Source organism: Palaemon carinicauda, chromosome 3 (assembly GCF_036898095.1).
Source record: "Palaemon carinicauda isolate YSFRI2023 chromosome 3, ASM3689809v2, whole genome shotgun sequence".
Lineage (NCBI taxonomy): Eukaryota > Metazoa > Arthropoda > Malacostraca > Decapoda > Palaemonidae > Palaemon > Palaemon carinicauda.
The window spans coordinates 169,988,770-170,013,808 of record NC_090727.1 but is presented as its reverse complement, the minus strand read 5'-3'; the positions used below and the strand labels follow the sequence as shown (position 1 = coordinate 170,013,808).

Genomic DNA, 25,039 nt, shown 5'->3' with positions numbered 1-25,039 from the left:
ACAAAGTCAGACTGCATCTAATTTGTGTTTTATGTTCGATTTAATTTTACTACTTATACTGAATTATCGTAGGATCACATTCTCTTTTCGTGTTTTATTTCTTTCTGTACTGAATTATATGTCATATGTAATGCATTGAACCATCAGTAAGAGCAGATATTACTAATTGTTAATGGAATTAACGAAATATTTGGGGTCTTCATATATCGCGACTATTTTCGAAATTTCCGGAAAATCCGCGATATATGTATATACATGCGTCATGAAAAAAATCCGCGAAGTCGTGAATCCGCGATAGTCGAACCGCGAAGTAGCGAGGGCTCACTTTTTTGATTGTTGATACTTCATAATGTACTTATTGGATTTACAAACTGCATATTTGTGTAAGAAATTGGGAAATTAACCATTATGTTTTCATTTTAATATTTCCAGCTATATTTTAATTTTTTTTTTCATATTTAATCCTCTCTTCTTTCATGTTAGGGCATGCTTTATTTATGCACCTAGTAAGCTACATTCCGATACTGTAGTTCCTTTGTTAGGAGCAGCATAACACAACATATTTTTGTCATTACCTTAGGCCTATGAATTAAACAGTACAATTGTGTACTAAGTGTTATTTTTTATTGGTATTAGTTGTTCAAGTTTCTTCTTGTTTCGTATAGCAGCCTATAGATTTGCAAAGATCTACTTCATTTGCTATAGCAAACATTTAGAAATTTTACTTGTGATGTTTTGTACCTAAAAGGTATATGATGTTATAGGTACCACTAATATAAGTTTTATGATGCTATTATATATTTGATCTACCCACAGGTAGGCTTACTCTCATCTGAACAATGTGGAATTCACTTTCCGGAATCTAGGAGTAAATTAGATCTCCCATTAACATTATCCATTGAAAATGGCTGCTGTAAAGAGTGTACAGTAAAGTCTGTGAATCACATTCTTTTTATTGAAAAAGTTAAAAATCTTCATAAAGAAGCAAAGCGTGAGGCTCGTCGGGACATCATGGGGTGAGTATGTTTAATAAAGATATGCTTTCATTATTTTCAGTTGTGTATTATTAGTACTTTTATTTTATTCTATTTATATTCTCTGATTTTTAATTTAAATGTTACAAGTCAATGACAATCCACATACATGTTGAAATATAAGAATTTAGTAGTTTCATAGATATAAACAGGTTGATTCTAATTATTTTCATGAATCTTAACTCTCAATAAATAAAGTTTTTAAGTGGAAGGGCTGACTTGACAACCTCAAGATAAAATAGTAATAAAGAAAATTCCTCCCTTACATACGCACCCTTCCTCTTACAAAATCTTGTTTGAAAGAGTCAGATCTGTAGCCTAGGGTTAGCCAGTTAAAAAAAGGTAAAGAACTCTTCAGATTTAAGTGGTCGTTGCCACTACGACACTTCAACTTTTTTATCTCATATATGTTCCTACACAAATACAAACCATCATCATTTACTAGAGGAAAATGGATAAGAGCAAAGCTGGAACACGGCAGTTAAAACTTATGATGAGTTGTAAACAACCGGCAGGTGGTTTACCTGTTGGTAGTTGGGAGGCAGTTGCTCCTTCATAAGCCCACTGACAACTCACTTGGATTTCACCTGTTGGAGAAGACAGAGATACAGACATATCTCTGACTGGAAACATTGGCAGAATTTTCTGGTTTGTTTTCTTTTCTTTGTCCCACATGTATTGTGTTCTGTTGTGTTCTGTGACTGCTTCCTCCTCATGCATCCAACTAAACAGACATGCCCTGGAGTACCGCTGAAGACCTACATTACTTTTATGAGCAGTGTTAAGGTGGATCCTCATAGGTTATGCCGGTCTTGTAAAGGCCATGTGTGCTCACAGGCCTCCCCTTGTGAACAGTGTTGGGAGTGGCAATTCTCCCAGTGGAAGAAGTTCAGCAAGAGGAAGAAGAAGCCTAAAGCGTCACCCTCGAAGTCAAAGGACTGTTTCATATGACTTTTCTCAAGTGTCTTCCTCCGGAGGACACTCGAACAGAGTAGTGGCATTCTTTTACCTGTTATGTACTCTTGAAAAGCAACCTGCTATCCTACTCACCTGTAACCCCATTCGTGGTAGCCAAGTTATCATATCGAACACATGCTTTTTGGTTAATGACACACTTTTGTAATAAGAATGTTTTAAATGAAAAAATCCTCATCTTAAACTCTCTCGGGAGAGGTTTGGAAGTCTTCCAACCCTGTCCTATAATGACCACCAAACTAAGAAAGAGAGGCTCATAACACAAATACCCACTTATCTAGGATATTCACTTCAATTGTATCTGATTAATGAAATGATAATACCAATTCCCTAATATCGCAAGAGGGTCTGCCCCTCTATTTTATTCTTCTCCTGTACTTCTCTTTCTCCGTATTTCCTTAATCTTTCCCATCCCGAGTACCTGCCTTTGAGCTATAAACCGGATTGTATCCAGAGGTACTCTTCCTTTCCCCATATTCCTCACTTCCCTATTCTTATTATCATTATTAAGACAGGCGACAGTCTGTCTTGACCCAGTATCCTATAACCTCATGGGTGTCCAAAGATTATGATAACTAATAAAGTGAGCCTAGCCAGCCTTAAGATAGGAAGAAATACACATTATATATGATTCTATCATACCTCTCCTCTCTCCCTCCAATACCCATATCAGATGAATATGATAGGACAACTGCCTGTAAAAGGAACTGACTGACTGCCCAGCTTCTTCATCTCATGGTCGTACTCCCAGTTGTAGGAGGTTGGGAACATCTCCTCCACCTTGAAATATTAAGCCAAAGTGTAGATCATCATTATCATCATCTCCTATGCCTATTGACGCAAAGGGCCTCGGTTAGATTTCGCCAGTCATCTCTATCTTGAGCTTTTAATTCAATACTTCTCCATTCATTATCTCCTACTTCCTGTTTCATATTCCAAAGCCATGTAGGCCTGGGTATTCCAACTCTTCTAGTGCCTTGTGGAGCCCAGTTGAACGTTTTAGTAAACTAATTTCTCCTGGGGAGTGCGAAGAGCATGCCGAAACCATCTCCATCTGCCCCTCATCATGATCTCATCCACATATGGCACTCAAGTAATCTCTCTTATAGTTTCATTTCTAATCCTGCCCTGCCATTTAACTCCCAATATCCTTCTGAGGTCTTTGTTCTCAAATGTACTAAATCTATTGGAGATTGTTTTAATGTCTTACCATGACTCATAACATGACTCATACCATAACACTGATATCACAAAAGTCTGATTTTTATATGTAATTTCAGGTGATTTGATTTCCAAATTTTACTTAACCTAGCCATTGTCTGATTTTCTTTTTTCAATCTTTCACTAAACTCTAATTCTAAAGACCATGTAATGAAGATCGTAGTTCTAAACTCTAATTCTAAAGACCATGTAATGAAGATCGTAGTTCCTAAATACTTAAATGATTCTACCTCATTAATCCTTTCTCCTTCCAATGATATTTCATCTTCCATTGCATACTCTGTTCTCATCATCTCTGTCTTGCTTCTATTATCTTCAGCCCAGCCTCGTGTGATGTTTCATGCATTCTGGTAATCAAGCATTACAAGCCCTGTGGTGTTTTGCTAACAAGGACAGTATCATCAGCATACTCTAGGTCTGCTAAATTCCTATCACCAATCCAGTCCAGTCCTTCTCCAACATCTCCGACTGTTCTACACATTACAAAATCTATGAGGAGGATAAACAACATAGGTGACAACACATTCCCTTGGAGTACTCCATTGTTCACTAGAAATTTATTTGATAAGACTCCACTAACATTAACTTTGCACTTGCTATGATCATGAACAGACTTAATCAAATACACATATTTAAGAGGAATTCCATAATAACGCAGGACTTTCCAGTAAATTGGCTGGTGCACACTACCAAAGGCTTTTTCATTGTTCACAAATGCCATCATAAGTGGATATCTATATCATACGTATTGCTGTACCACATGTCTCAAAATTAAAATTTGGATGGTGCAACTTCTGCCTTTTCTAAATCCTGCTTGTTCCTCTCTCATCTTTTCATTAATCTTTCTTCTCTTTAGAATAAGCTTACTATATATTTCCATAACAACTGACGTAAGTGTTATGCCTCTATAATTACTGTATTGCAATCAGTCAGGTCTCCTTTTTTTGCCATTTTCACCAACACTCCTAACTCAATTCATCAGGTTTTGCCTCTTCATGCCACATTCTACAATATAATCTTGTAAGTAGTATGGGAGTCACTTCATTTTTAGCCAGTATCATCTCTGCAGTTATTCCATTGTATCCAGGGGCTTTCCATCTATTTGATTTTTTGAAAAAAGCTTCGACTTTAAACACACTGAATTCGTTCATGGGCACATCAAGGTCTTCATCAGCTTCAGGTATATCAATCAAATTATTCCCTTCATACCTCCTATTTGTAACCTCACTAAAGTGTTTCATCCAACATTGTCTTTCTTCATCCTTTGTTGTTATAACAGATCCATCTCTCTTTTAATGGGTACATGCTTCTTCTTTCCCTCAGTAGAGATTTCATTAATAATTCTATAAGCGATTCTTACACCATAGCCACTTCCTGAATTCATAGCTTTGTCAGCCTCATCTGCTTTACTGTCTTAATATTCTCTCCAGTCATTCACTATCAATACTGGAATACTAACCATGCTCTACATTGTAATTTTCATTACTTCCTTGAAAATTTTCAACAATCAATGTCTGTCTTTATCTCCTTTTTATAGTATCCCATGTATCATTTGACATCCATGGCTGTCTCCTTGTAACGGCGTGTCCCAAGACTTCACTACTAACTGACTGATATATGTTCTTAATGTCACACCATTCTTCATTAATTGTTTGCTCTTCGTCTTTTAAAAAATCTTTAAGACTGCAAATTGATTCCTACATTCAATTGCAAATGTTTCTCTGTGCTCTTCTTTTAAAAGCTTAGTTGTATCAAACCTAGGTATTCTATCTATCTTTCTGTTTGGTGCTTTCAGTTTTAATTTCAGTGAGCCAATGAGGAGCTGGTGATCACTACCAATATCTGCAACTCTATATCTTTTACATTTCTCAGAATCCTCCCTCTCTCTTTATTAATGGCAGTATGATCCATCTGATTTTTATAATTGCCACATGATGAAGCCCATGTATATTTACATATGTTCTTGTGTTGAGAAAGAGTACCTCCAATGACAAGGGATTGTTTGCTGAACAGAAACTTATGAAATGTGCTCCATTTTCATTTGCAACTTTGCCAAGACCCTCGACACCCATCACATTCTCAATCTCTTAATTATTCCTTCCAACTTCAGCATTGAAGTCCCCTATCACAATTTTCCCATCTCTCTCTGGGATCTCATGTATTACACTGCAGTTCTTCATAATATTCATATTTTCTTTCTTCAAGGGAATCATTTGTTGGTGCATAGCAAACTATAACATTCATATTGCATTGCCTTGATTTGAACTTTGCCAGTAACAATCTATTTACAGCTCTCCACTCAGTTAATGCCTTTTCTGCTCTTGGTGTCATCATCATTCTAACTCCATCTGTTCTTCCTGAGTGTATATATATATTGCCTTGGTTTAAAGTTTCCTTACCAACCCCCTTACAACGGGTTTCACTTAAAGACAAGATATCCGAAAACTATATTTGTCAAATTCACTCTCCACTTGCTGTAATTTTCCAATCTGATTCATGGTTCTAGCATTCCAATAACCAATTTTCAATTTTTCTTCAGTATTCATAAACGGGGAGATAACTAGCACCCTGCTACGCCCGGAACTGGGGGCCATTCTGTCATCTTTTCTTTCCAATGACTGACTAAATTCATTGGCTAGATACATCAAAGGATAGCCAGTTCCTTGGAATGTGCAGTGCCTATCTAACTAAGGCAAGTGACCCCTGCCGATCCATACTAATTCTAGTAAGATCGACCGCCAGGCATCAGGTGTAAAAGCCGAACAGACAGTTTGTCCACCGCCTTAAACCCAATCGAGATTTAAGGGGGCATTTCCTCCACACCCAAAGCCCTCATTACTCCACCAAGTTGCTCATCTGCTTATACGAGAATAACCATTGGCAAACATAGATTGCTAAGATATACTGCCTTGCACGGTTAAATACCCAAATTTAGCCTTCCTTTGTATTTCATAGCAATGTAGTAATTGGAACTCAATAGTGAAATGAAGTTATAAAGTGATGCCGGCAGTCAACGTACCCCCCCCCCATTTATATTACCAAGAAATAAAATTTCTCGGCCAGTAAAATTACTTCTTAATTTCCTGGAAATACATGTTAATATTTGCAGGGCAAGAAACAAACACAATCACTGGAGTACTGGCATTAAATAAGCATGCTTATATAGAATAATGAGCCACCAAAGGAAGAAAAAACCTGAATATGGGTACTTATCTTAGTAATGGTTTTGAAGTGATGATCACACAAAATGTGTTGTGTATTGTTCAATGACTAAATTAAATGATGGTTGAGTGTTTGTTGTGTCATAGATACGCTGACGAGAACTGGAATGATGGTTCCTTCCTGAGACCCCATTCATGACATCACTCAGAGAAGACAACTTTCAACTACTGAGGTTTTTGTGGCAAGTTTAAATATGCCTGAACTTGGGAGGTCTTCCCTATACACACTGAGTGTGTGCCTTGCACATTGACACACTGGCCCATAGTGGAAGAGAGACAATATTTATTTGGTATTTATGTGAAACTAGTGTTCGCAAGCTGTCAAAAATAATGGCTAGATCTTGAGATATATAATATATACACACATGCACACATACCCCCTTCTCACCAGGGTAAGATGACTCCTCTCCCCTAACTGAGGGACAGAGAACTGAGCATGACTGAAAAGAAATATATAATATGGTACAGTACTTTGCAAAGTAGACAAAGTATTTAACCATGAAAGCTTTGAAAAAGTGTGCTAACTATGTTTTGAAGAGGCGAGACGTTATGGTTTCTCGCTTCTCAAAACAAGTTTGCAGGAGGTAGTGGAATCATGGAGGACTGCTTTTCAGGAGTTTGATTCACCACTCTGTCTCTTTTAAGGGCCCCAACCCTTTTGAGGAGGCAGCAGCCAAAGTTTCTGGTGCGGTCAAGCCTGCAGGATCGGGATCAAGGAAGGGCCCTGTGTCTGCTCTGAGACCCTGGTCTACAGCTCTTGCAACTTCTTCCCTAAAAAAAAGCCTGTGTGTGCATAGCCTTTTCAAGCACCCCTGCCAGTTTCTTTTAGGAAGGGTGGCAGTGACAAGAGGGGAGGGAGAGGCAAATGCAGAAGCCAGCATTCCCACTCTCCCTCTGCCAAGAGTAGGTGGATGCTTGTCTTTCTGTCTCCATCTTTAGTTCCAATTGAGTTTTCGATGAAGTATCCAACATCCATGAAAGCCATGGTCTTGCTGGCAAAGGATGAAGGGATGCTGGAAAAGAATGCACTGGAAATCATGTAAGACGAGTCTCTGGTTTTCTATAGTTGGCTCTTCTTCGGGGTAAGGCGACTGGGGTCTGGAGGCCGGTCATTGACCTCTCTTCTGAACAAGTTTATTCATCAAACAAAGGTCAGGAGGGAAACAGTACGGTCCTTGCTGTCTTCTGTCAGAATGGGAGACTTCATGCTTTTGGTAGACCTGAAGGAGGCATACATTCAAGTGCCTGTTCATCAGTTCTCTCAAAACTACCTCTACTTCTCTCTCTACAGTACGATGTACCAGTCCAAGACTGTGCTTCGGACTGTGTACAGCTCCTCAGGTGTATACTCCGGTGTTCACTTTGGTAGCTGCTTGGGATGCTAATGTATTTCAACAATTGGTTAATCCTGGCTTCCTTTGAGAGATAGTTGCTTTTGGATCATGATCAGATTCTTGCATTTTTCTGTGATATGGTGATTGTGGTAAACTAGGGGAAATCAAATATCATACCTAAGTAGAGGTTGACTTACCTGGGCAAGCTGATAAATACGGCAGCAGCGAGAGCCTTACCTACAGACGATCACATCAGCAGGCTTAGGGAGATTGCTTAATCATTCCTGTCCAAGACAGAACTACAGTACCAGCTCAATGCTGGCAATGTCTTCTCAGTCACCTCAACTCATTGGAGAAGCTCGTTCTTTACGGGCGTCTCCACCAGAGATCTATTAAATGGTGTCTGAAGGATCACTGGTCAGTCGATAGAGATCCCCTGTTCCATCCTGTTTCTGTGGGATAAGGGGTTCATGACCATCTGACTTTAGGGCTCAACGAGGACAACCTCACCAGGGGAGTACCGCGCGACTCTCCATCTCCAAACGTGCAACTGTTCTCGGATACATCAAAGGATAGGTGGGGAGCACACCTAGACAACCTTGGTGTCTCAGGTGTTTGGACTGAAGAAGAAAGGCATTTGCACATCAATGTCCATGCAAGCTTTCCAAGAATGTTTGAGGAGTAACTCAATAGTGTTGCTCAAACAGGATTTGACCCGTAGACTACATACGACCTACAGCCTCAGCATTTTGATGGCATATAGTGGGGCATTTCCTATGTCATGGGTCAACCTCAACGGAGGAAGGGCATTCTCTCCCTTATTCTGGAGTTAGTGTCCAAGAGCCAGCTTCTAGCCTGGCTAAATTCCAATCCCATGCCCTTCATCTCTTCTATACATGCAGCATGCATAATGACTCATCTTGTAAGGACACTGCGATGCTCCTAGAGTGGTTCATGCACCTTCATTCATGCTAATCCAATGAGATTCCGAAAGTACCATGCTAGTTCGAGTGCTTGAAGTCAGGGTTATTTGATCTACCCTAATTTCCAGAAAGAACCTGTTAGTGATAAGAGTCTGGTATGACAGACAAACTTTGCTACCCACTACCCTAAGGTCCCTGGATAACCTTTTCCATGGTTCTGTGGTAGCTACTCAACAAATGTTGCGAATGTAGCTCCCTCACGGGACGTGTAGCATCTCATTCAAGATATCGGTTTCGAATTAAGCCTAGAAGGAGAGGCAGAATTTCTGGCCTTTCTCCTCTTCCTTCTTCCTCTTTTAGGCCAAAGCAGTTGCTTCTTTATATATTGGATCGGATGCTAGTTGCATTTTAGCCTCACAACAGAGTAGCTTTTCTTTATGGATACATTCTATACTGTACTGAAGTATCTCACCCATCCACCCTGATTGGGGGAAGGATGGATGAAATTTATGCAACCCATATCTTTTAATAACCATACATTTAGACATCATATCCTTATGGATATAGGTTTTTCCACGAACACTTACAAGTCTCCCAAGTACATTGGTAATGTGTTTGCATGTGAGCAGATTGATCGCAGCCCGGGACCATGAGTTAAAGCTGTTTAATAGGGAGGCCATTGCTGTGGCACGACAGTGGGGGCATTGGGCTTGCCCGGCTGACGTTCTGGTGAGCATCTATTCTGATGAAACTGAAACCAGACACCTTTAACCTTTAATAGGAGCCTAGCCTAACACCTTCAACATCTTCATATACAAGTTGTTAGGAGGTTGATAAGAGTCATCACTTTTCTCTTTAAGACCAAAGTACGTTGACATTTCCCAGGTCATTAAAGTAGCCATCTTGGTTCTACTGACTTTCAATGAGTCTCTTATTAAAGGTCAAAGGTTTTCATTACTTGCAGGAACCAATCACAAATTTTTTAATCCTTTTGTATTTTTCTAGCTTCACAAACTTGAAACCTTCAAGTTACACTGCCTTTCTCAACCACCCGGCAAGTTCTAGGTTAAGGTCAAAGTGAAGGTTACATTACCTGTGGGGTGGACACAGCCTACCTGCCACCTGGTGGCTGCTACTACTACTTCATTAAAAGTTTAAACTACTGTTCCAACTTTGCTGAAGTCATACACCTATGAAAGGTCTTGAGTTTTTATACTGTAGTTAAAAAATATACAAATTAATTAAAAGATTAATATTTTTTAAAAGAATCCTAGTATTTCATCAACTGTTTTTGTTTTTTGGGGTACTAGGCTACTTAGTTCTTTATCCAGTATGCAGGACATGTTATTGTTGAATCCAGTTGGGTTAGCATCCTAAGGGTTAAGTAAATTGTCATTGACATAATTTGAGAGATCAAGATTTTGGTTTAATTTGTTTGTGTGCATCACCCCTTCACATAGGAATGTTTTTATTCAGATAGTTGTGTTCAGCCTTACTTTTGAGGTGATAATTCCCTTCATTGCTTGAATCCACTTAAGTTTGAATAGTTCTTTACCTTAATTCCCATGTAAGTCCTCACTGCTGTGGCAGTTTTCCTCTTCTCAGAAGATGAGGAGGGTTTGTGGGGGCTAATTTGAAGGAGGGAGGATACGTAGAGGGAGAAATCTTTTTTTACCTAAAAGTTAAAAGTTGGCGCTTCAACTTTATAGCTTGTTCTTTTCAGTGGTAAGTATGGAAATAACATGTTTCGATGTAAATATCATGTTTTTTTTATTATTAAGGAATGAAGTTAGATCTAATTTTTTTTTGTTTCATTTGTTTGATGTCGGCTAACCCCCAAAATTGGGGGAAGCGCCTTGGTATATGTATGTGATGTATGGAAATAATAATCATAATGAATTTCAGAGCTACACAAGTAATAGGGTCAGAAACATTAGAATATTGGCCAAGATTAGCATTAAGTGCCTATGTAAAAGATAATGGACTGGACACTGAAGAAGATGACGGTGAAGGGTGTAGTGATTCTAGCAAATCAAAAACAGATGACAGTGACAAAGGTGAGGGCGAGGGAAGTAAAGTAAGTAGACCGCAACATGTGAATGGGGATCATTGCGAAGAAAAGATGGAAACTGTTACCTCCTCTAGCTGTGATATAACAAGTTGTGTGCCTGAAAATGATAATGTGAATGGCTGTGATAATCAGACTAAAGATACCAGTGCAGGAAAGGTCTGTGATAGTGTAGTCGGTAAAGACGATAAAGACTCCAGCAAGGAAGCTAGTGAAACTAAGGACGTAGATAGTAACAAAGTTAAGGATAGCAAAGAATCGACCAAAGAATTACTTCTGTTCAATGAAGATCTAGTGTGCCAACATAATCTTCAGTCTCCAAATGCTGCTATGTACAAAATTTCTACTTCTGTTGCTGCTGAGATTATGGAGTTGTGTGGCAATTCAATACACCCAGCAATTTATCAGGATGACTTCAACCTGTGCCCCGAGTGTCTGGTGAGGTTTCTTAGAGACTGGATCTTTTTATTTTCCTCTTGCCTTTTATGCATTTTTTGAATTAGAGATAAGTAAAATACGAGTAATAGCATGTCTTTTTGAAACACTTCTTAAGCAAGTATTTAGCCACCAATATATGACTGTAAATTCACAAGTAAAGTATAGCTATACTGTACCATTTTTATATGAATATACTGTATATATAATTTATCTTTTATTGACTAAAGTCAAAGATACTTTGCATTTTATATTCCAATTTCAGCACTCAATTTAATTTGAATTATAAATCAATAGCCTATGGAATTGTACTCATACTCAGCTGGTAGTGACATATTGGTGTGTAGCTAATGAAAGAATTAGAAATAAATGAAATTCTTGAAAACTTGATTTATCAGGATGTTGATAAGATTAGAATGAGAGTTGGGTAATTTCCTTGCTAACATAGTAACATGGGTAATGTAATTAACGTGTGTATAAGATTCTAAATTAATAGAGTATGTCACACTTATTTGAATTAGGCTCAGTTGGAAGCATCCAAACAAGCCTGTGGGAGTGGCCTGCAGCAGAAAAAACAGCTTGCCAATCTGTTTAAGGAAGTCAAAAGACCCCATCCAGTACGTGACCTTAAAAAGAAGATATTCCTAGTGTCCAGAAACTTTATCATAGATTGGAAAAGTTATATCAGGTAAATATATTTTAATGTTTCTATGCAAATGGAAAAGATTTCTTAATTCTATCAATAAGGTATTTTTGTGGGATTTAACTAATTTATTTGTGTAGTGAGTGTAATAAATTGTTTGAAAACATATTTAGCTATTTGAATTTCATGTATTAATTTTATGTATATTTTGTAAAAAGTTCCAGTTTGTGCTCTTTGTTGTTTAACTTAGTTTGTTTGATAAAGAAAAGTATTACTAATCAAGTAAGATAGGGAAGTGAAATGCTTTTATGGAAAAAAGATGATTGAAAGGAACACGGTAGTAATGAGAGAAGTTCCAAAGGTTAAGGGAGAAGTAGTAATGGTCTTGATTTTTTAAAAGGCAGTTTAATTACAATCCATGACTGGGAAAGGTTTGTGAGCTGCAAAAACTTTGGCTCATCCAATTAGGGAGCTCGGTTCTTACCTGAAGTCTGAGAGAGATTATTGTGAGTTCCATGTTTACCCCGCCTAGCTGTGTGTAGCTGATCTTGTTCAACTGGAGGTATTGGTTTTTGGACAGTACAAGAAAGGCTAAATTTGAATAAGGGGTTTATAATGAAATAAATCATAATGCTACCCAAGTAATATACGATAGGATTGTTTTATGAAATGGGATTGATTTATGTATGGGGTAACTTACAATGATAGGTTTTGGAATCTTGTAAATCCAATCCATTCTCATGACTTTATGCCTATGATTGTTGAATGCCAAACCAGAGATCTAGCAAAAAATATTGGGAAATTTACGAAGGAGGAAGTTAAACTCTGACAAGACTTAAAGTATGATTATGAATACACCAAAGACATTGGATCCTTCCCACTCAAATCTTTTATTATCAGTGTTTCTCTAACTAAATGCAGTTCTCTAAAAAATATAGTTGTTCCGTAACCGAAATACAAACCACGCTATTTACAGAGGGTTACCTTTTAGCGCAGCTGAAATGGCGAGCCATTAGAATTTAACGAGGGTGTATTACCCCCGCGCTAGTTAGCGGGGGGGGGGGGGGAGTAGGGGAGTGGTAACTAGCTACCCCTCCCCCCCCTTCACACACAGATGAATGCTCACTTTCACTTTTGGCTCGGACTGTGACAGACGTCTCTGTCTTGGTCCTCTCTGGCAGCCATTGTTTGTTTTGTACCATCTGGACGCGCTGACTGAGGGCTTCCTTCGGGTGTCTCATCTGTGGAGGTCGACGACCTCAGACACCCTTCCATCCTTGAGAAGAGTTTGTTTGTGCCCAAGGACAGAGACTTAGACAGCGGCTGTGCGGAGGAAATCGACTTCCGTTTTCATTCCTCCAAGGCGCTTTCTTCCAGACTCTGCAGGGCTCCAGCGCCCTTTTCTTTCAACCACGTCGGCCTAAGTTATCGGCTACGACAACTGGGACAAGGTGTCCAATTGCAGTTTCCTCCTGTCAGGAACAGATGGCACGGGAGGCTCCCCCGGGGGGGCATAGTCCTAAAAGGAGCGGCAGAGTTCACGAACTCTAGGATTGCAGGTTTTTCGCTGGGAGGATGCTTAAGGTTACTCATCCGAATGACAGCTTCCCGATGCCCATTCCCGCACAATCTCTGTGATCAGCCAAGGATATCGCGCCTGCCATCTCTGTCAGCGAATTCAGTGTCTCTGAACCTCTATGCCATAGCGTCAGCAAGAGTTGCCCGGTTGGGCAGAATGATCCATACCTTAGGCGAAGGTCTTCCTTAGGATCATCGACGGCTTCACCCCCGGCCTCTTCAGTCGATCCTTTCTTGTAAGGAAGGATCTGGGAGGGGATGTCCGTAGTCGACCTCTCAGCCCTGATCAAGTTTGTCGAACAAACTTCGGCCAGCATAGACCAGCAGAATCGATTAGACTGGTAACGAGGCGACAGGACTCCTTAAACCCTGGATCGGAAGGACGGGTACTTTCAGTTTCCATTCCATCCATCTTCCAGGGAGCTCGTCGAATTCAGCCTAGACTGCAAGTATTCCTGCTTATGATGCAGTGTGGCTATCCCGCCGTGGCATAGCAGGTTTGTTTCCCCAGAGAACTTTCCCTGCCTTTCCTCTTGGCCGCTCAGGTGCAGGCTTCCGCCTCCTCTGCTGTTTGGAGGGCTGGTCAACTCCGGTAGGCTCGGGTTCGACCTTCTTCAGCGCCGGGACAAGCTTCTGGATGCTTACCATGAGTGTGGGCTCATGGTATTTTGCTTGGAGCCTTCTCTTCCTCTGCCTCAACATCTGGAGTATCTGGCCATGATATTGAGTCAACGGCCTTACCACGTTGGAAACCCCGCTTCTCGTCCGTCCAGCGAGGTTAAGCAACGTCGGTTCTGGTCGGTACTTGGATGGGTGACCACCTGGGGACGCCAGATTCTGTTACCACATCCTCCGAGGCTTCCTTTCAGTTGACTGTGGCAAGACTGAGGAGAGTCGCAGTACCTGTTCTCAGTCAAGCAGAGCTTTCAGCCCTACCTTGGAACGTTTCCTAGTTCTCCTTTCCTCATTGACCCGTCTATAGTCCAAACGGTCGCCTCAGGATAAGTTCCATGTGGGGCGGTCCAAGTTCCGGTGGCTTCAGGCAATGTTTAACCGGACTTCCTGGCCCCTATGGGACCAGCGGAACTATTAGACCTGCAATGGGTGTTGACCTATGGAGCCTCTTGATGGTAGTGGATATTCTCGTCCTTTCCCCACATTCTTGATGCTGTTCTCAGACTCGTCAATGGAAGGGGGGGGGGGGGCATGTTCCGGTCCAGGCCTATGGTCAAGACCTGAAGGATACCTCTCCATCATTCAGGCAGGCTTAGGGGCCTTAGTCTGGCCCCTCTACAGATCCTACAGCTCCTGCCGAGTCGCCCCGTGCGCGTCGACTTCATGATTCTGGCGTATTCTAACCAGCAGGGGACGCATTTTCACACCTTCACATCTTGCAGTAGAGATACCGGGATGATTGAGATTCTCTCAATACCACCATCGGCTCTCTCATTCCAGACAGGGGAATGTTCTCTCCGACTATCTGAGCAGAGCCTCGTAGAGAGAGTGTACCTGGGGGTCTTTGACCTTGGGTAACCAGCAAGTACTGGTCTGGGGGACCTGATCGCGACAGCTTGGAACCTCAAGCATCCGCTGTTCTTCCCCCCAGTCTCAGAGCCCGAGACTCTGGCAAGATGCATTCCGGTGATGGTGGGACAACTTCGACGCCTGCGTCTTCCCTCCTTTTTGTCTGTGGACAATGGGTCTCAACAAGACCAGGTTGTCTGTCAACCTTTCAATGGGAGAGCTCCACTGGGACTATGCGCAGAACGGTTTCTGGACCCTCTGCTTCCCCTGACGGAACTCCCGGGAGAGCTTCTCCCACGGCGCTACAGTCGCGGTACGGAGGTCGCGTCATCTGCGATAGTCATCCACAGGGGTCTTCCAGGCAAAGTGAAGAGTCTAAGGTGGTTGGTGCCGTGGGAGATATATACCTCTTCCCTTGAGGCCTCTTCTCCAGCAATAACGGTCTTATTGCCTTTCGGCGGGAGAAAACTCCTTTCCGCTCTCGGCAATGAAGCCTGTCGCTCAGCCTTTCCCTGACCTTCAGGCTTAAAGGAATAACTTTTTCCTGCCCGCTGGATCTATCCTTGCTCATGCGAAGCTACGATCGTCTCTGCCCTAGTCGGAGGAAGACCTCCAACTTGGAGCATGGCTCGGACTTTTGGTCCTTTAAGAGATCTTCTCAAGACCCTTTACGACAGGCCTCGGATTGTATTCCGCCTTGGGTCTCCTGCTCACTCTGGCCACGGCCAGTGTGTAAGCAATCTTCTTGGTCTCTTACGACTCCCCCCTTTCTAAGGAAGAGGGGAAGGCAACATTCAGGTTCGCTCCTGAGTTGTTGGCTAGACTCAGAATCTGGGGGTCCCGGCCCTTCGGTCCAATTCATTCAAGATTTCGAGTCTCCATTCTGTATCTGATGTCCCAAGACCTTCTCTTTCTTGCTAGTAAAGGAATCGAGAGGTTAGCGCTGGGAACAGCTGCAGTTTGTCCTCAGTTGCAGCCGATTTGGGAGCACAAGGAGGACACGGGGGAGAGTCACCAGTATACCTCTTCAGCCCGGACTCAAGGACATTCATCTCGACCTGTCTCCAGACCCTCCCCCGTCACTTCGCCCTACAGCACGATGTTGGATACATCGCAACGTCCCTCGCCTTCGAGTAATACTACTCTGTGACGCAGGTGCTACAAGCTGGAGTCTGGAAGCGTCTAATGACCTTCGCAGCCCGCTTCCTGCAGGGTGTGACCCACAGGAGTCTCGATACGTTTTCTATCGCTCTGTGGTGGCTACACAACAGCTGGTCTAACCTCAAGCTCCTTTTTGGACAGGTAGCAGAAGGTTGAGGGCATTGTTATCAGGTTTTAGTCTGCATGAATGAAAGAAGTATGTCTGGCTCTTATTTCTTTCTTCATCATCCCCTCTACGGGGAAGCAGCATCCTGGTCTCTGCATAGCTGACCTCGAACCTCTGCAGGTAAACCATGCTTCCTTGTGTTCCGAGTATTGAGTCAATACTGTCGCGTCCCCCATACCCTGAAGAGGTGGTATTGGGAACGTCCTAACCCAGAGTTCCTTCTGGAACTCCAGGTCAACTGCCTAGGACGGGTCACACTTCTTCCTTCACACACAAGCTTACGTAGGCCACGTGGTTCCTTGCGGAGCAAGGAACTTGTGGGGTGCAGGGACTCCTTTTCTCGAGTGCGACTCACTCGGATTCTGAGTCCCCGGGTAAAGCCAAAGCCAGTATGGCTGGGGACTTTCCACCCTACCTAAGGGGTAAGTCACCCTCTGTAAATAGCGTGGTTTGTATTTCGGTTACAGAACAAATGACAAATTCGAAGATAATTTGTATTTTTCCTAACCATACAAACCTTAGCTATTTACACATATTTGCCCGCCAGCCCTGTCCCCCAAGACAAGTCCTACCTCTAAGGGAAAGTGAGCATTCATCTGTGTGTGAGGGGGGGGAGGGGTAGCTAGCTACCACTCCCCTACCCCCCCCGCTAACTAGCGCAGGGTTAATACACCCTCGTTAAATTCTAATGGCTCGCCATTTCAGCTGCGCTAAAAGGTAACCCTCTGTAAATAGCTAAGGTTTGTATGGTTAGGAAAAATACAAATTATCTTCGAATTTGTCATGTTTGATTCTTGATTGGAAATTTTTTTAGAGGACCATATCTGGTTTGTCTCTTCAGTTGCAGAAGTAAAATTGGTTTACAGTGTTTAGTCTTTCAAAATCTTTTTCAAACATGTCTACGTAGAGGAAGTTTTAAAATTAGTTTATTTTTTTGGAATATAGTTCTGTGTGGTCTTCATCAGCTGACTCTAATTTTAACTTGGCTCTAAACTTGCTGTATACTAGATTCCTTATCTGTGATCTGGATATTAATCTTTGGCAGTCATTCAATTACCTCTTTCTGAATAGAGTACTGTACAAGATTTTTCACAATTCCTACCATTCTTTGCTCTCAGTTTTCCTAAGTTTAAACCATCCTCCTTGTAGTACAAGGTATGCAGTATGCAATCAATTCCAAATGTCTTGCATTTTCTTTCATAAGGCTCGATGCATACAGTATCCTATAAGTCCAACTGCTACCGAAATATGGAATGGCATAAATTATATGCTACTTTTCTAATTACTTTATTTATCTTATATTTTTATCACTTCCATAGTTCATTCTTTACTACTCCAATAATTTCCACATTGGACTGCTTTCCCTTTTTGGGCCCCTAGAGTTTTTAACTTTTTTTCAACTATGGTTGCAGCAAAGTTAGTAATAGTAACAAATATTATAATAGAAGCAGAAGTCAAAACAATCTTTCATCCTGCCAGTCTCCCATGCTGTAAAGTCCTTTCTCATCGGATTCTTGATGATAATTAACTGTGTAGTGCGGCACAGTACTACTGAATATTTGGTTAAAGCATAGCAGTCGTTTTAAGTCTTACATCACATATAATTGAAGAAATGGTGATAAATGAATGTGATGCTATCCAAGAATACTGTTTATAGCTGTAGAATTTGCAATACAGATTATCAAGTTTTATACCTGTATACACTAGAAGGAGAAACATTAGTTTATGGAGTGTGATTATTTTTACTTTTTATTCTTACAGATCCTGTGAGCGAGGAGAGCTCCAAAGCTCTGGCCTGAATGCTCTCGATAATTCTTCGCTCTTATGTCCACATAATTCTCTGCTCTTCCCTGTCTATGGTATGGAGCCTCATGACTTGACAGAGTAAGTAAAAAATGATACCATTTCTTTATGAGTAACTGATGTAGATATATTATTTTTGTCTCTTGTAATTTATTGTTATTGTTATAGATTAGTTTAACAAGACAACCAAGTTACATAATGTTTCCCGAGCAATATATTTTAGAATGAGAGAAATAAGAGGTGGTTGGTGGAGTTAGGTAATGTTAAAGGAGGTTAACAGATAGGTCAAAAATACCAAAGGGAACAGATATTATGTGTAAAAAAAAAAAGAGAGAGAGAGAGAGAGAGAGAGAGAGAGAGAGAGAGAGAGAGAGAGAGAGAGAGAGAGAGAGAGAGAGAGAGAGAGAGAGAGAGAGAGCTGACATGGATTTGTAGTGTGTGAAGTCATTTATTATCATTACTCTTTTTTTTTCTTTTTATTTAATGAAATAATTTGTTATTTCTATGAACCTCTACTGATGTTCATATTGCTCTTTCTCCAGAATCTCTGTTTAATCAACCTTTACTCGTAAAATAAAAAAAAATCCCATTTTCTTCCCTTCAATAATCATATGCACTTGGAAAAGGAAGGAGCATTCTAGCAGTATGTGGTAAATAACATACCTTTTTTTTTTTTTGTCTCCAGTTTCTTCATTTGCCAGTTACTGGCTAGACCTGCTTTAGATTGTTTGATTATTACTGCGTATTCAAATGTCTTACTCTGGTGCACGGGACGTGTTTTGGAAATTTATCGTCCACAGTTCCTTGGTGTATCACAGGGCCAATACTGTGATTTAAATTACGTTATGGAAAGACTTTCTTCACAGTACCTCTCGGGATAATACTATGTAATGGCTGCTGACCAAGTTAACAGTGCAAAGCGCTAAAGGGGACTTGCAGTTAATTCAGGGGAAAAGCCAGGAAGACTTAAGCTAGATGGTTGTAGCGGGGATAACAACTAGGGTGGCAAGCTTCTACCTTCAGATTATTTGCATAATCAGCCAACTTTTGATAGCAATTGAGCTTTACGCCACTCTGGTCCTAACCTTCCTGTTGCCACCCTAATGTAATTCCCCTAGTTGAGTCTAGTTTTCAAACTTTCTTTCATCAGGATTCTGAAAGTTCTCTACACATTACAGATAGAAATCTTCTCGCATAACCTCAAATTCTTTGATTACTTTAGACCCATCTGCTCCAAAACCTTTGCATACCGCAATCCTAGTGACTCTATAAAACAACTAGATTGTGAAGCAATAGGTTGTGTGGGTAGTCTGGATCCTTACATCCCTCTATTCACTTAAGTGCTCTTAAATTGCATTGTATTTCATAGGTGAATGGTGTTGCATATCGTATGATTCCCTCAAACCTGGCTTATCGACTGATTTCCTTAAACATTTTTAGGGTGAATGAAGTTTCAAAGAAACTCAATCGTTTATACAATGTTCCTTTTGCAGTTTGTTACATTATCTCATCAGAAGTTACTTCAGGTAAATAAAGCTGTTACAGTATTATATGTTTAATACTGTATATTTGATTTGGTTTGTATACCTGTTCAACGAAGTCGTTTTGTGCGATACTTTTTAAGCGATGGTTGTTTTCAGCGGAACAGTTTGAGCGATGAGTAGTTTAAGTGCCTTGTAAAGCAATAAGGTAATCTTAATATTTAGCATGAAACTAAAACTGAGCGTTTTAATGCAGAGATGTAGTGACTGGTATAAGACTCATCTGTAGCATACCACGCTATTTAATAGGGGTATTACGTTTGCCGTAGCTGAAATGACGAGCCATTAATTTTTATCGAGGGTTAACTACCCACACCGCTAGTTAGCGGGGGGTAGGGAGGGTAGCTTGCTACCGCTCCCCCAAACACACCTGTGATTGAGCTCACTTTGCTTTCGGCTCGGATGGTGAACGGACGTTCTGTTCTTCATCCTCGTGACAATTGGCAGCCATTAATGCCTTTTGCTTTTTCTTTTTTCTTAGACTGTGTGTGTGAAGTTGACTTCTGCAACCATGCGCACCCGCCCTGGACTCTCCGACTGCCCCTGTGGAACATTCATGTCGGCGGTCAAGACTGATCCTCACGCCCTTTGTCTTTCTTGCAGAGGTCAACGGTGTGATAGTGTCAACAAGTGTAGGGAGTGGTCTTCCTCCCAATGGGAGAGGTTTTCGCGACGGCGGAAGAAGTCCAAGCGGGATATTTCTCCTTTGAAGGTTGCTTCGAAGAGAAAAAACCCAAGGCCTCTTCTTCCGTCACCCAAACCTCCTCCGAAGCTCCTACTCGGTCGGTCTCTTTCGAGAGATCGTCGAGTAGTAGCGTAGACCAATTTATTTCTGACCAACCCTGGGTCTCGAGAGATGAGGTTGCTTTCCCTAGCGAAGCAGCACCATCTCTCCCCCCAGGGGAGGCCTTGTTTTTAACCTCCATGTTCCAGATTTGGTCCTCCTTGAGGCTCATGGGCTCCCCCTCAAAGGAGGCATTGCTTGATTTCATCCGCATGGGTGCATCTGTCAAGCAATCGTCGTCACCGTCAAAGGTAGATCCCCTGACACTTGTCGACGTTGTTGTGTCAGAGGTGTCTCATACGACATCACCCATCTCCTCTGCCACTCCAAACTCTGCTGTAGCTGCCGACTTAGTTTCCCCCGTTCCTGACCATCCTCCGAAGGGGAAACTAAGTTCATCATCGGTCTCTCCTGCTAGTGTTTCTCTCCCTCGAGAGAGTTCACTTACAGAAACTCCTCTTCGGAGGACTTCTGACGGTGATCCAATGGCCCCCAGAGGTCGCATCCGTCGGAAGGCTCGCCTTCCTCTTTTCCTTAGAGGCCTTTCTTCACCTGCGGTGGGGAGGCGATCTATCACTGCACCTGCAAGCAGTCTTGTGACTTCAGTCCTGGACCTCTCTACAGATCGTTTGCGATCTCCTTCAGTGGATGGTGGTCCTTTTAAAGGACACTTCGACCATCCATCCAACAGACCTGCCGACCTTCCATCGCCGTTCTTGTATGAGCCTAATAAAGCTCCTCCAAAGTGCGCTATTGCGCGCCATCACTCTCGCCCTGCTCACCACGCCCCCAAGCTCCCTGATCAGCACTCACCAGCAGCTCGTCATTCACCAACGCTTCGGCGCACCACCCATCCTACTCACCCCTACAAATGGCAACAACCTCACGCGCTTGCACGCCAACATGCGCTTATGTGCTGTCATGATTTTCAACGCTCTCCTGCGCGCCATGCGCACACACGCCCACTATTACCTGTGCAAACACGCTCAGGGTCGCCTACGCACCAGCACACCACAGCGCACTTGCGCTCTCCTGCACTTATGCGCCCTGCGCCCATGCGCCCACGATCTCCTACGCGCCAGCACCCACCTGGGTGCCAGCACTCTCCTGCGCGCCAGAGCTCACCTGTGTGCCAAATATTTTCTATGCGCCAGTTACCTGCACGCCAACGTTCTCCTGCGCAACAGCGCTCTCCCGCACGTCAACATGTGCGCCCCACATCACCTGCACATTCGTGCTCTCCTGTGCGCCATCTTCCACACCAACCAACGTGCCAGCCAAAACCTGCGCGCCATCACTCTCCTGCCCGCAAGTTTGTTGCCCTCACCTGCGCGCCAACTTTTACCTGCGCGCCAGCGCTCACTAGTCCATGTGGGCTCACCTGCATGCCATCTTTCTCCTGTGCGCGCACACAGACATGCATGCGCCCTCTCTCTTGTACAGACGCACGCACAAATATTCTCCTGCGCGCGCACGTTCTTTCTCCTAGGGACGCGTGCCAACACACTCCCACGCGCTCATCATGATTCTCCTGCGTGCCCGCGCACTCAAATATTTTCCTGCGCACGCCAACAGTCTCCCGCACGTGAGCACCAATATTCTCCCTCGCGCGAGCACCATTATTCTCCCGCGCGCGAGCATGTGCACCAACAGGCACGTCATCCGGCAAGGTCGCCATTGCTTCATTCCCCTCCCTGCAAGTGCATACCACCGCCCATTGTTGGAGAAGGGAAACATGCAGAGGGGTTCAGGATCCCTAAGCTACATTCTAAGGCAAACCCACCTATTCCAGTAACTCCTCCCAGGGAACCTTCGGTGCCTTTCCCTTCAGGGGGTCTGTCTGACAATGCGTCTGTCAGCCAGCAGCCCTGGTTCAATGCCTTGATCAGAGCTGTAACCCAGGCTTTCAAGCCTGTCCTGTCTGGTTTAGGGCATGGAGCTATGGCTTCCTCTACCCCTTTGAAGAGGAAAAGAGGAGTTACGGACATGGTCACTTCCCCAAGGGTGAAACTGACTCCACTCAGACCATCGAGGCAAGTTCCTCCTATTCCTCAGACTAACTCTCCATCCCTTTCAGACACAGATCTTCCGTCGCTTAGGGAACCTCGTGAAGAGAGACTTTCCCCCATCGCACCAATGGAGGAAATTTCTCATCACGCTGAGAGTTCCTCGCAGTCTGAGAATAGAAGGGACATGCCACACACATCGATGTTGGAGTCTTACCTTCTTCCCCCTGAAGGAATCTAAAGCTTCCAAAACCATGCCAAAGTCCTCCACTAGGGCTAGGATGGAGCCAGCCAGCCACTCAGGGAATGTCCGCGACTCTCCCCAAGAAGAGCCTTTGGGGACAGAAGGCGACTTCGCTACAAGTCCTACAACAGGAGGAGACCAGCAGGAGTCAGAACATGCATTCTGGCAGGTTCTGACTCTAATGAGTGTTCTCAACGGTTTTTCCAACCCAGAGATCCACCCTCGAGAGGGCAAAGACACGGTCCTAGACCGCGTCTTTGGTACTCAAAAACCCTCTAAGACCAGTGCAGCCCTGCCCTGGTCTCAAGGGGTGAAGAGTACCAGGGACAAGGTCGCCCAGCAGCTCTCCGAGTTTGCTTCCTCTAACCGTTCCGGTATCACGAACAAGCTCCTCCCACCTCCTCGCGTACAGCAGAGGAGAGACTTCGAGATCCTTGAGGAGCCCAGTTCAGCTTTTCCTCTTCACCACTCGCTGGAAGAGCTAATCAGGGGAGTCCCCCTTGAGAGATTCTCCAACTGGCAAGTCTCGTTCTCAGCAGCTGAGATCCTTAATCAGTGGAAGGTCACGAAGTATGCTAGGCAAGCTACTTCGTGACTTGATATCTGGTTAAGGACCTTAGGTATCCTGATACGATGCGAGGATTTCTCCAAGGAACATATCAGGAAAGTTATGGAAACCTTCCTTCTCTCAGGTACTCGCACGATGGAGTTTCTTGCCCACCAAGTCTCGAACTTGTGGGCAAATACCATCGTGAAACGTCGATATCAATACAGACATTCCTCCATAGAGGAGTCTCATCTGTTTGAGCCTAAGGATGTGGAACATGCTGCTGGGAGGTGGAGGAAGTCTCATCTAGACTCCCTCCTCCATAGACTTTAACATCTAAGCCCTATAAACCTCCAGCACCACAGCAGTCCCGTCCAACCAAGACCTCAACAACGACAAAAACTGCAGCGAAGACAACGGCGTCTAAGCCCTTTCTTGTCAAAGACAGGAAAGGCAAAAAGTCTTCCAGGGGAGGGAAAAATCCTAAAGGGAGCAGCCGAGGTGTAAACGCTAGGATAGGCAGTCCCCCTGCATTTCCACCAGTGGGGGGATGCCTACAAAGTTGCACAAACAGGTGGAAGCAACTCGGGGCCGATTCCTGGACAATCTCCGTGATCAGTCTAGGATATCGTGTCCCGTTCATAACATCTCTACCTCCCCTGACCAGGAATCCAGTGTCATTGAACTCCTTTGCCATGGGATCGGCAAGGGGGCAAGCCCTTTGGGCAGAAGTCCAGACCCTGTTGAAGAAGGGCGCTCTCCAAGAGGTCCTCGACGGATCCCCAGGCTTCTTCAGTCGACTCTTTCTAGTAAAGAAGGTGTCTGGAGGCTGGAGACCAGTCTTCAACCTCTCAGCTCTGAACAAGTTTGTCAAACAAATTCCGTTCAGCATGGAGACGGCAAACACGGTCAGACTAGCAGTAAGACCGCAAGACTTCATGTGCACACTGGACCTAAAGGACGTGCACTTCCAGATCCGTCTTCAAGGAAGTACTTAAGATTCAGCCTAGACAAAAGAATATACCAGTTCAAGGTGCTGTGCTTTGGTCTTTCCACAGCACCACGAGTCTTCACCAGAGTGTTTACCCTACAGTAGTGTCATCTTGGGTACACAGGATGCCCTTTCCACAGCACCAGTCTTCACCAGAGTGTATACCCTAGTGTCATCTTGGGTACGCAGGATTGGCATCCGTCTCCTCCGTTATTTGGATGACTGGCTAATCCTAGCAGACTCGGTGTCAACCCTTCTTCAACACCGAGACAAACTTCTGAGACTTTGCTGGGATCTGGGGATCATGGTAAATCTCAAGAAGTCCTCTCTGCTTCCCACTCAAAGACTGGTATACCTAGGCATGATTGTAGACACCATTCTCCACAAAGCCTTCCCATCAGACAACAGGATAGCAAGGCTGAGAAAGGTCGCAAGACTTTTTCTCGGTCAACTTTCATCGCTGGCCCGTCTAGTTCCCAATGGTCGCCTCAGGATGAGATCCCTCCAGTGGCAACTCAAGTCCCGGTGGAATCAAGCACACGACTCCCCGGACATCCAGATCCCCATGGGACCTGCGGAACTGACAGACCTCCAGAGGTGGGTGACAGGCGAGAATCTACGAAAGGGAGTGGACTTTCTCGTCCTCCCCCCGGATTTGATACTGTTTTCAGACGCTTCAAAAAAAAGGGTGGGGTGCTCACGTGCTGCACCACACGACCTCACGCCTCTGGTCAGAGTCAGAAAAGTACCTTCACATAAATCTCCTAGAGATGAAGGCCATCTTTCTGGCACTTCAACAGTTCCAACAGTTCCTGGCAAGTCACTCTGTGGTGGTGATGA

The 25,039-nt window shown here is 43.4% G+C and overlaps 1 protein-coding gene and 1 pseudogene across 3 annotated transcripts in view; both read left to right on the top strand.

The window, feature by feature from the left end:
• The window catches only part of LOC137638759 (ubiquitin carboxyl-terminal hydrolase 48-like), a 355,352-nt gene that overhangs the window by 184,492 nt on the left and 145,821 nt on the right, over positions 1–25,039 (top strand). For 2 of the 3 annotated variants that reach the window (XM_068371107.1, XM_068371105.1), the window contains exons 11-14: positions 817–1,016; positions 10,614–11,214; positions 11,733–11,899; positions 18,045–18,167. In XM_068371107.1, coding sequence (XP_068227208.1) covers positions 817–1,016; positions 10,614–11,214; positions 11,733–11,899; positions 18,045–18,167 — 1,091 coding nt within the window. The remainder of the gene's footprint in view (positions 1–816; positions 1,017–10,613; positions 11,215–11,732; positions 11,900–18,044; positions 18,168–25,039) is intronic. The other variant, XM_068371106.1, reaches the window with a different exon arrangement.
• Positions 14,160–14,278, top strand: LOC137638929 (5S ribosomal RNA; annotated as a pseudogene).